Source organism: Halichoeres trimaculatus, unplaced genomic scaffold (assembly GCF_033239565.1).
Source record: "Halichoeres trimaculatus isolate MK-OKI-2021-1 unplaced genomic scaffold, fHalTri1.1 fHalTri1_scaffold_24, whole genome shotgun sequence".
Taxonomy (NCBI): domain Eukaryota; kingdom Metazoa; phylum Chordata; class Actinopteri; order Labriformes; family Labridae; genus Halichoeres; species Halichoeres trimaculatus.
Genome location: NW_027437202.1, coordinates 3365953 through 3377325, shown reverse-complemented (window position 1 = coordinate 3377325; position 11373 = coordinate 3365953). Strand labels below are relative to the sequence as shown.

At 44.1% G+C, this 11373-nt stretch overlaps 1 protein-coding gene and 2 long non-coding RNA genes across 4 annotated transcripts; all 3 read left to right on the top strand.

Moving 5' to 3' along the window:
- The first annotated feature begins 2318 nt into the window (after positions 1-2318).
- LOC141785965 (sorcin-like) lies at positions 2319-5658 on the top strand. Its single transcript, XM_074664625.1, has 8 exons — positions 2319-2479; positions 3154-3354; positions 3855-3924; positions 4087-4130; positions 4296-4443; positions 4524-4637; positions 4714-4772; positions 4866-5658. Exons 1-8 carry the CDS (start codon positions 2456-2458, stop codon positions 4890-4892), a joined length of 687 nt encoding a protein of 228 aa, XP_074520726.1. The 5' UTR covers positions 2319-2455; the 3' UTR covers positions 4893-5658.
- Positions 5659-6322: 664 nt separating this feature from the next.
- On the top strand, positions 6323-6660 carry LOC141785813 (uncharacterized). Its single transcript, XR_012597585.1, has 3 exons — positions 6323-6379; positions 6466-6499; positions 6591-6660. It is a non-coding gene; the product is annotated as an uncharacterized LOC141785813 (long non-coding RNA).
- Positions 6661-6696: 36 nt separating this feature from the next.
- LOC141786144 (uncharacterized) lies at positions 6697-7756 on the top strand. 2 transcript variants are annotated; one of them, XR_012597634.1, is made up of 4 exons: positions 6697-6802; positions 6895-6928; positions 7020-7051; positions 7138-7756. It is a non-coding gene; the product is annotated as an uncharacterized LOC141786144 (long non-coding RNA). The 2 variants fall into 2 exon arrangements; XR_012597633.1 differs by having other exon boundaries at positions 7020-7756.
- Positions 7757-11373: the final 3617 nt, after the last annotated feature.

Below are 11373 nucleotides of genomic sequence, written 5' to 3'. Positions count from 1 at the left end.
TCAACAGGGCGTCGGTGTGACAGATAAGAAAATGAAACTTGTTTTTATTCTGTGCGCAGAAAACAAGTCACAAGAAAGTTTTTAAAAGAGAGTAAAGAGAATAAAAAGGGTCAAGGAGTGACTCATTAATCTCTGTTAACATGTTTCCATCCAGCTGCCCATAAAAGGAGACTCAGATATTAAAGGTAATCTGAAACTGAGATATTTCAAGAGAAGTGAAAAAAGAGCTGATACTCTCACTGAGAGCTCATTGTTCTCTCCTTATTGAAAAGTATGAATGCTCAGCATCATCCATACACACAGCTGTCTTTGCTCCTAATAACATAAGTAGCATCTGTGTGTCACATCTCAGCTGTAATTTACCCATTACTATGATCCTGTAAATGTCCCCTGTAGCTGCAGACGCTGCTGGTCAGCAAGACTTGGCTGAGCCCAGCTTTTATTGAAGGCTTGACAGTGTCAGTGAAAGGAGAGTCAACAACACATTATTGGTCATATTAAGGTATCAGCTGCAGCAGACGGCTAATAAAGTGAGTGTCATAAATGCACCAGGCAGTGTTGACATAAATCATTAATAACATCCTTGTTTGTTTTCTGTCTTGTTCCTGAAGGCCGCAGGAATGATGGTGTGACCTGTGCAGCACAAGTGTGGAGATCTCTAAGGTAAATGTGCAATATTCACGTTTTGTTAGTCATGATGTTAACACTGTTGGTGAAGTTTTCCTCTGCAAATACGAAGCAGTCACACAAACTGCTAAAAGCCTGTTAAAAGCTTCTCAAATAGGAACCTGCGCCTTTACGAGGAGTAGACATCATATGAAGTGCCTGTTCCCCTCACTCCGGACGTCCTCAGCAAACAAACAGACAGTGGATGTGTGCTCTGATGCAGCGCGGCTTGTTTGATGAGAGTCACTTCACTTAGCTGCAGCTGAAAACGTTTACAGGTGTCAGTGAACACATTTGGTGTTACTGAACAGATAAGGAAAAGTGGAGGAGAGGAAGAGTTTACTGTCGTCTCATGGTGTTGAAATAGTTCAGAGAACTTACTTCCCTTTAAAGAAAAGCAAAGTTTTAGTGATCATATTTAATTAACAGGAGCCACTCTGAGTGAGCTGCATCATTTGTCATACTCAAAGCGGATAGTAATATTTATATCCTGCAGTGCATGCTCTCTCTGTGTAACCACTTGTTGAATCCAGTGTTTGCTCCCAGGGTAAATAGAGGAGCCTTGGTTTGATTCCAACAGATGTGTTGTTAGTGTCCGTGGTGTAATTGCATTCTTGGCCGGAGCTTGAGTGGAGTAGGCGTTTGGGAGTTACTGTTGAGAAGAAATGTTAGAAGGTGGCTGGTGATGGAAATGGGTCAGTAAAGCTTCTAGTAACAACTCAATAGCTGTGTGTGTGATGCAGTAGATTAGCTTGATGTTTAAAGTAGCCTACTGCTGTTACTTTGAGTTAAAACTTCCAGTGTGGAGTGTGTGTTGCGGTGAGCTTGTGAACATCTGTAAGCACAGCGCAGTGTCAGTGGAGCTAGATCAACAGGAAGCTGTGGCATCCTCTACACCTTTTACCTCCCACGCTGACTACAACCTGGTCCCCCTGTGACCCAATATGGAGCTCTTCTCTTGAACTCTTACTGCACTTCCTGTGACTGTCACTAAGGTGTGAATAGTGAAAGGTCAGTCTCCAAGAATGACTGTATGTGACAAGATTAGAATAGATATTATGTTAATAAGCTCTAAAAAATTATATAGATATTTTCAGCTCATTTTTTGATTTGGTAAAAAAGTTAAAGTAATGCAAATGTTTGAGAAGAACTAAACAGCACCGTGTAGTGGTGAAAAAAAGCAACGCAGGGCAGTTGAATATGATTAAAGACTCTACCTGGACGGATGTGGTTCATATTGAATCAATTAATAATTTAAGAGATAGTGTTTTTATAGTTTTAAGCTGTAAACGTCTGCATTTGTTGACGTTTGAGTGATATTTTGAGTCTCCGTTAACGTAACACGGAGGCACAGCGAAGACGAGAGCGATGCATTTAAAAAACAGGGAAAGCGGAGTATCCTCAGGCTCTCACTGTACTTTCCACACATTAAAGAACGAAGCGCTTACATTTTACATCATATTTTACTTCTCTGTCGTATTTATTAGTGGTTTATGTAAAAAATATTAAAGAATTCAACAAGTTGTGTTCGTGTTTGAGAGGGGAACTTGAATCTCCGAGCATTTCCTGAACTCGAAGCAGTCAAAAACATCGCTCTTAGCTAAAGGGCGGGTCTTGTCTAAATCCTCCGCGCTCATTGGTCCCCCGCGCAGCCTCTCAAGCCACTTCCGCATACCTTCGCAACCTCGGATGTGATGTAGCAGCTGTTCGGACTTCTCGGAAGTTATAATTGTGTATTAAAGTCAGTCACACACAGAAGAGCTGTGACATTTAGCTGAACTTTTGCTTCATGGCTTATCCGGGATACGGCGGGGTGAGTGAATGACTAATGAGCGAATATTTGAAGCGATAGGTTAGCTGTGTGTGTTAGCAGGCAGGCTAACTGTGTAGCTGCGAATTTCCGACTCTGAGTTACAAGATGTACTCTTTGCACTCCTGCTTTTTACACCCATATGGAGTTAGTGATTAGAGATTGTTTGGGTTTATTTATTGGTTTGTGAAGGAGAGTTGTGTGAAGGAAGTGTTGACAGACTTAGAATGGTGTCTTCCTGTATAAAACAACTTGTGCTCTGCTGGTTCTGTACTGTAATAAAAAGGCTTGAACTGTAGTTATTTATTTATTTAAAGGCTTTTAAAAAAGTTACAACTCGTCCCTGAAACTTTGACACGGTTTAGTCTTGATACATAAGTGTTTTATTGATGACATGGTCCATGGACACACCCCCGCACTTTACTCTTTAGTACAGGCTGACATTTGCATTCCTTTAGGTGGAATTCTTTCCATTACTGTCAAACAATTGAAAACATGAGTCAGGAGGCTTAGTGTTGTCTGTTTTTATGAGTATGATCACTGTATGCTCTGATTGTCATGTGTGATCTTTGTTCTGATTGTATTTATTAAATCTGACATCAAGTCTGAGCACATGGAGGAATGTAAATTGAGTTTTTCATGCAAAGATCAAATCTGTCATCACCTGTTTCCACCAGTATGGGGCTCCGATGCCAGGCATGCCAGCACAGGGGATGCCGCCCCACGGAATGCCAGGAGGACCCATGGGAGGTGCACCACCCCAGGGAGCATATCCCTCATACGGAGGAGGGTTTCCAGGCGGCATGCCTGGATACGGAGCCCCTCCACCAGCTGTGAACGATCCGATGTGGGGTTACTTCACAGCCATAGCCGGACAGGTAGGCACTGCTTTACGGTTTGCTTTCACTTTAGCTTTTCATTTGAATGAATCTTTCACCAGTGCATGGTTGAGAGTGTTTGGGCTCTGTCTGAACTTGTTGTGAAAGTGTTTCTGTGTAAGAAGTGTAAGTTCCTGTCAGTAGTAAGAATGTGTTTCGTTGTGTTTTCAATTGCTCAAACTATGCTGAACAAACCACAAAGACTCAAAGAGAAAGCATTGTGCATTATGTTAGTGCTCCTGTGTTCTGCATTTATTGAGCTGTTGTTCGACTTCCTGCTGTCACCAGCTCTCTTGTGTTTGTGTGTTTCAGTAAGTTTAGTGGTTAGTGTAGTGTACGGTAAGCTGATGAGGTAATACGGTGGTCTAAGCTGTGGATCCTTCCTCTGTTCGCCCCAGCAGCATCTCTCAAAGTGTGTGTTGTGTTCCTTTAAACACTGCTCTCTGACCCTTTTTCTGTTTGTGTCGTTTTAACTTCAACATGTTTTCTGCTCTGTCCAGGACGGTGAGGTTGATGCTGAGGAGCTCCAGAGGTGTCTGACCCAGTCCGGTTTCACAGGCAGCTACTCTCGTAAGTTCAGGACAGTGTCCTTTATAAGAGGAAGTGATGATCCCTGATTGAAAAAGCCCTGACTTAGTGTGACTTTACTAGAAATCTGAATTGCACATTATTGACGAAAGGATGATGTAGCACTCCTTGATTTACTCTGATTCTGTTTTGTTGTCCCTGCAGCGTTCAGCCTGGAGACGTGCAGGATCATGATCGCGATGTTGGATGTATCCTTTCTGAGCTGAGCTCCCTGCCCTGTCCATTCATACTCATAGTGTTTGCAGTAGGTGTGGCATCACTTTAAACCAGTTGAGCCAGCTTTGATTTCCACCTGTAGACGTATGCACAGATGCCGGTCAGCTGTTATGACACCTTAACCCAGCGTCCACCAGAGGGACTTCACGGGGAAGATGGGATTCAATGAGTTCAAGGAGCTCTTCCAGGCTCTGAATGGCTGGAAGCAGAACTTCATGACGTTTGATAGGGACCGGAGCGGGACTGTGGAGCCTCACGAGATGAACCAGGCGATCAGCGCCATGGGTAAGACTTCACAGCGTTGTGATCAGAAAGCGTTGATTGGTTGGGAAGAGGCTGAATCTGTTTGATGTTCCTGCTCTCAGGTTATCGCGTCAGCCCTCAGGCTTTGAACACCATCATCAAGCGCTACAGCAAAGGAGGACGCATCTTCTTTGACGACTACGTGGCCTGCTGTGTCAAACTGAGAGCTCTGACTGGTAAGGGAAGCAGAAGTAGGTTCAGTTTGTGGTTGAGTGGCCTCCTGTTGCCAACGTATGTATTTCTGACTCACAGACAACTTCAGGCGGAGAGACACCATGCAGCAGGGATCTGTCATGTTCCAGTATGATGATGTAAGTGAACTGTCACATCTTTGCAGCATGAGATAATTGAGCTCCAGCTCCTGTTGAAGCCACTTTTTGCTTACTTTCCCTTTGTGTTCACAGTTCATCACATGCACAATGTCCATCTGAAGACCTGCTGCCTCTTCGGCACCGTGAAGGACCCAATCAGAGGAGGTCCAGTGCTCCTTAGGAACACAAAGGGAGGCCAGTATGTCGCACTGAGCTGATGCAGGAAAGAACCCTATGCTTGTTATGCTAAATGTAATGCTAATAGGATGCACACATATTCACACACACGTCATGTATCCAAACAGGAGCTTAAAGAAACATTTCAGGGACTTTTAGGACCTCATGTGTCAGCTTTAGGCCCTCAAACTGAGAGTCAGGGAGAAAAAGTAGTCCATTTAGAGAAAGGATCAAAGTACACACAGGGGACTTAAAGAAGGGATGCTTTGCTAGATGTGTAGAATCAGGTAACACAGAAAATAAAGGATCATTACACCAGTTTGTGCCATTGTAAAATCTGAATGTATCGCTTAAAGTAGTGCAGAATTAAAACTGTTGCCATGTTTTTGTACACTGAATTTCATACAATCATATGTTTTCTGAAGCCAGTTCACCCTGTCATTCTCACTCATAGTGAAATATATTTTTTATTGATTGCTAACATGCTAACACACCAAAGTGACTGTGATTTGATGATGTAAAGCTACACTTGTGTCTTGTTAATACCAACTGATCTGTGTTTCACACCTCCACCTTTTAACCCACACAGCTGGTTTTTACTCTTTGACACATGTTGATGATGATCATGTGATTTCCAGACGAACATGTAACTGATGTTATAGTGCAGTAAATATTTTGTTACTCTCAGTAAACAGTTTTTGAAACAGTGTCAGTGTTGTTCATTCATCCAGTAGTCCAAATGCTCAGTGAATGCGTTATGTCCAGTTTAATATTGATAGGTTCACCCTCCATCTGAAAACACAGTGGCATGTCGCCATCTAGTGTCCAAAAGAAGTGCAGTGTCAGATCCACAGGTGGGACTAATAGCGGAGACAGCAGCTTGAATGTTTTTGTCCCTGTTTAAGGTGAGTGTGTGTTTTTTCACTTGAATTCTGTGTAATAAATAAAATAATGAAAGAGGCAGTAGACTGAAGGCTGTTGTTCAAAATTAATGACATGAAGAAGACGAGCTTTGGAGAAACAATCAGCGGTTAGACGCAGCTTCATTGTATGAAAGACTTTTCAAATTAATTTCATACACAGACTATGGAGTGTTAAATAAATATGGACTTTATGCAGCAGTCACGTGGTGTAACAGAGGTGTCGCGTTGCAGTGACGTCGTGATTGATATGCAGCAGTCACATGGTACAGCAGGGGCGTCGTTGATTGGTAATTTCAGCTATGTGAGCGGTGTCGCTAGAGCCATTTAATGAGAGCTGTTTCTTCCTCTGGTCGACTCAGTCCACGCTGTCATAGCATACACAAGGTGAGTCTGCTTTACACTTTGACCAACTTGCTGTTCATCGACCCTCTAACTCTTCTCTTTCTCTACAGGTTATGTCCGTGCTAAGCTAAGCTAACCCTTTAGCGGCGCATCCAAAAGGAAAAGGTGAGTTTGCGTTAATTTAGCATTAATGCTAAATTCATGATGTACTTGTTCTCTGTCAGCTCGCTAACTCCACGCTGTGTTCACAGGTTCTCAACCAAGCTACGACAAAAACAAACCGAGGTAAGTTTGTCCGCTTTTGGCATTTGTAGCAGTTTGATCAAGCTGAAACGTTACAACCCACTAACCCAGCGTCCTTCTCTTGTCTCCTCAGGTTTTCAGCTCATCCGGAAAAGACTGACACCAGTTAAGTACTTATTTTAGCTTTTATTATCACACACTTTCTCATTTATTCAGTATGAACCCTTCAGTAACCCCTCGCTCTGTTTCAGGAGCTTCTGGCGTTGTTGGCTCGGTATGGCGTCCACAAAGAAAACACTGGTGGCTTTGAATCGTAGGGCCTAGCTACGACAAAAGCAAACCGAGGTAAGTTTGTCCGCTTTTGGCATTTGTAGTAGTTTAATCAAGCTGAAACGTGACAACCCACTAACCCAGCGCCCTTTCTCTTGTCACCACAGGTTCTAAGCCAAGCTACGACAAAAGCAAACTGAGGTAAGTTTGTCCGCTTTTGTTATATGTAGTAGTTTATTTAAACTGAAACGTAGCAACCCACTAACCCAATGTCCTTCTCTGGTCTCCTCAGGTTCTCAGCTCATCCGGAAAAGACTGACACCAGTTAAGTACTTATTTTAGCTTTTATTATCACACACTTTCTCATTTATTCAGTATGAACCCTTCAGTAACCCCTCGCTCTGTTTCAGGTGCTGCTGGCGTTGTTGGCTCGGTATGGCGCTCCCTCAAAGAAAACACTGGTGGCTTTGAATTCAGGGCGGCCTGAATGAAGAGAGACCCCACTGTTGGCTCGGTTTGTGAGAGGATTAAAAACCCTGATTTTGCTGTGTAAAGACGTTTTCCAGCTCGCAGGTTTCCTCTCGTTGTACAGAAAAGTGGGTGTCTTCTCTTGTTGCCTCGTAGCCCCAGTGCTTTTCGATTTTTTTGTCCCCGGTTCCGGTTGCTTTTCGAAGACGCTCCTCAAAGTGGGAAAAGTGTTGTCGTTGTCTCGGTTGTCCAGTCATCACGAAACAACACTTGATGCGGGTTTGTCCCTCCCGCGATGCGCACAGAGAGTTAACCCACTGTTGGTCCGGTTGTCCGCTAGCTCTTCGAAAAGCTCCGGGATCTGATCGTGTGGGCAAGTGTTGCTGTCGTCTCCGTTGTCCGAAGCAGAAAGCAACACAGTGACTTGGTCTGTGGTCACTAAAGCCCACTGTTGTCTAGTAGCCTCGGCCGGCTCGCTCTTGCTGGGGAACACCTTCCCCCCTTTTGGTGAACTTCAGCAAGACGGGTTTTTTTCCCGGCCGCTTTTCGAAGAAGCTCTAAGAGGTGAAACAGGTTTTTCACTCTGAAAACTGACTTTAATTGAACTTATGTGAACTGAGTCCATGCAAATGTATGGAGTTAGTTGATAATTTCAAAGGTCAACTTTGAAATTATCAACTAACTTCATACATTTACATGGACTCAGTTCACATAAGTTTAATTAAAGTCAGTCTTTCACTCCAACAGTTCAAAGCACTTTACCCTTCATCATCTTCATTCATCAAATAAAGACTGATTATTTCCCCTTGTCATACTGAAGCACTTATCAATGAAATTATCATGAGCCTGAAACTTCAGGACTTAGTCAAAAAAAAAAATTTTTTTTTGACTTAGAAAATTTTTGGGGAAAAATGGGTAAGTCCCACGCCCCTCTCAGCGCTTTTTGGGGAAAATTGGGTAAGTCCCACACCCTGCTTTGGCCAAAAATTTGGGGAAAATTGGGTAAGTCCCACACTCCATTTTTGTTAAAATGCTTGACTACCCCTTGTTCTTTGTTATTCTTTATTTGCTTTATCCATATAAATTTATAAAGATTAATCCTTGTAAATATGCTAAATCTTGTAATGGACCAATTTTACAAAATAAGAGCTGATTATTTACTCTAAAATAGGGGATGGCTTAAACCTTACTAATTTCTGTGCATTATGACAGTAAGTAGATAAAAGTTGAGGCATATTTTTAGCACGACAGTAGTTAGAGAAAATGTTGAGCAAGTGTTTGTTCCTGAACATTGAATTTCACTACAGTACAAAAACATGAGAGACAAGTATTTCACACGAGAGTTTTTTTATTCTCTTAACACAGTTTACCATACAGGAAAAAGACAACTGTAAGCAACATCAAGTAACAGTCAATCAGGTCTGCGTAGAGAGAAGTCAAGCGCATTGTAACTACTCTCTGCACAGAGCTGAGTGAAAGCCAACATGTCAAAGACAGGATCCAGCCACTGTGCAGCTTTTCCCTCAGAGCAGCGCAGCTGAGATGGACTGTAACTGCAAAGTGACAGAGCCACAGAGCAGCCCAGCTCCACCAAACACCTCTAGCTACACCACAAACGGAGCTCTGAGGTTCCACACGCACAATGGCTGCGCAAAGTCATCCACGGACCGACTTTGCACTTACAGCAGCATACCTGCGCCACAGTTCGCTACACAAGCCGTTAGAGTAACACTGAGCAGCAGTCAAACCAGGTCTGTGTGGACGGAAGCGAGGTGGACTGTAACTACTGAAATACATTTGATGCACCACAGTAGCCCAGCTCCACCAAACTTTGCCCACACAGCCCCGGCTCTTCCACTGCTCGGTTACTCACGTCATGTAGAGCTAACACATCACAAACAGAGACTGCTCTGAGGCTCCGGTCACACAATGACTATCAGAGACAAAAGCCACAGTGTAACTTTCCCCTCAGAGCAGCGTGTCTGTGCTGCGCTTCACTCAACCAGCCGGTGGTGAGTAACACTGAGCAGCAGTCAAACCAGGTCTGTGTGGAGAGGAGTAAGGTGGACTGTAACTACTGAAATGCATTGGATGCACCACAGTAGCCCAGCTCCATCAAACTCTCCCACACAGCCCCAGCTCTTCCACTGCTCGGTTACCAACAGACTTGCTAAGCAAACGCGTGGCAGGCAGAGACTGCCGGTTCCGGTCTGCCAATGACTACCAAGGAGACAAAAGCCACTGTGCAACTTTTCCCTCAGAGCAGCGCAGCAGAGGAGCAAGATGGACTGTAACTGCAAAGTGACAGAGCCACAGAGCAGCCCAGCTCCACCAAACACTTCCACAAACGGAGCTCTGAGGTTCCGGTCACACAATGACAGCCACTGACAAACTTTCCCCTCACAGCAGCATACCTGCGCCACAGTTCGCTCAACTAGCCGCTAAAGTAACACTGAGCAGCAGTCAAACCAGGTCTGTGTGGACGGAAGCGAGGTGGACTGTAACTACTGAAATGCATGATGCACCACAGTAGCCCAGCTCCACCAAACTTCGCCCACACAGCCCCAGCTCTTCCACTGCTCGGTTACTCAGCGACTTGCTAAGCTAACGCGTCGCAGGCAGAGACTGCTGTAAGGTTCCGGTCTGCCAATGACTACCAAAGAGACAAAAGCCACAGAGCAACTTTCCCCTCAGAGCAGCGTGTCTGTGCTGCGCTTCACTCTACCGGCCGTTGAAGTAACACTGAGCAGGAGTCAAACCAGGTCTGTGTGGAGAGGAGTAAGGTGGACTGGAACTACAGAGTAGCCCAGCTCCACCAAACTCTCCCACACAGCCCCGGCTCTTCCACTGCTCGGTTCCTCACGGCCTGTAGAGCTAACACATCACAAACAGAGACTGCTCTGAGGCTCCGGTCACACGTTAGCCAGCCGAGAGCCTGCGGAAAGAGCAAAGAGTGGAATTAGTGGGCTGGATAATGAACCGGGATAATGTACCGAAAATAAAGTCGAGTGGAGAGAAACCTTACCTGAAAAGATGGCCGCTTTGTTTGTTCCTCTTCTTCCAACAGGTGCTCTGCCGAGGCCTCTGGTAGCCAGCCGAGAGCATGCGGAAACAACAAAGAGTGGAATTAGTGGGCTGGATAATGAACCGGGATAATGTACCGAAAATAAAGTCGACAGGAGAGAAACCTTACCTGAAAAGATGGCCGCTTTGTTTGTTCCTTTTCTTCCAGCACGTGCTCCGCCGAGGCGTCTTGTAGACATGAAAGAGAAAATTCAATACACCTGTGTTAAACCAGAAAGCCAGACGAAGGAAGGTTCACATGAATCAATGTGCTCAGTACTTACCTCAGACTTCGAGCGCTGAGGTTCCAGTCACACATTAGCCACATGAGAGCCTGCGAAAAGAACAAAGAGTGGAATTAGTGGGCTGGATAATGTACCGAAAATAAAGTCAAGAGAAGAGAAACCTTACCTGAAAAGATGGCCGCTTTGTTTGTTCCTCTTCTTCCAGCACGTGCTCTGCCGAGGCCTCTGGTAGACATGAAACACACAATACAATGCACCTGAGTTCAGCTAGAAAGGTTCACATGAGTTAATGTGCTCAGCACTTACCTCAGACTTCGAGCTCAGGTCTCGTCGCCCTCCGTGTCTCAAACGATCTGCTTTCTGAATCCCCCTTTTAAACCCTACCTGTTACCCGCACACCTTGCGTTGATTGGTAACTTCCGGTTCAAACGTCACATCCGCCGAGAACGTCATCGTCACGGCACAAGAAAAATATTTTCCTCTCAATTTCATTTAACCTAATTACTCTTTCTTTCTTTATATAATTGATTATTTACGCAAAAAATTATGGATCTTCCGCTCATAGGAGGCGGCGCCTCTCAGTGAATAATCAGCCAATCAAGAGTCGAGAGACGGAGAAGATAAAGATAAAATAATTACAGATAAATAAATAAGTTTTACAGAAATAAATAATACAATTTAATCACCGTTTGTAAATATATTAGATTGTGTTTTAAAATAAATAATTAAAAAAAAAAAAAAAGCGTGGTCTTCTTACATGTTGCGCTAAAACTGCACCTACCTCTTTTAGCCACTAGATGTCGGCAGAGTATTGCTTACTGCTCCGGGCTTTAACTAACAATAACTTAAACACAGAGGAGCTGCTAGTTT

What these genes read in the sequence shown, in the direction of transcription:
- LOC141785965 (XM_074664625.1), top strand. Translation starts at nt 2,456, where the DNA reads ATGGCTTATCCGGGATACGGCGGG. An exon ending in TTTCACAGGCAGCTACTCTC is followed by an intron (nt 3,925 to 4,086) that starts GTAAGTTCAGGA and finishes TTGTCCCTGCAG; the next exon opens with CGTTCAGCCTGGAGACGTGC. An exon ending in CCAGGCGATCAGCGCCATGG is followed by an intron (nt 4,444 to 4,523) that starts GTAAGACTTCAC and finishes TCCTGCTCTCAG; the next exon opens with GTTATCGCGTCAGCCCTCAG.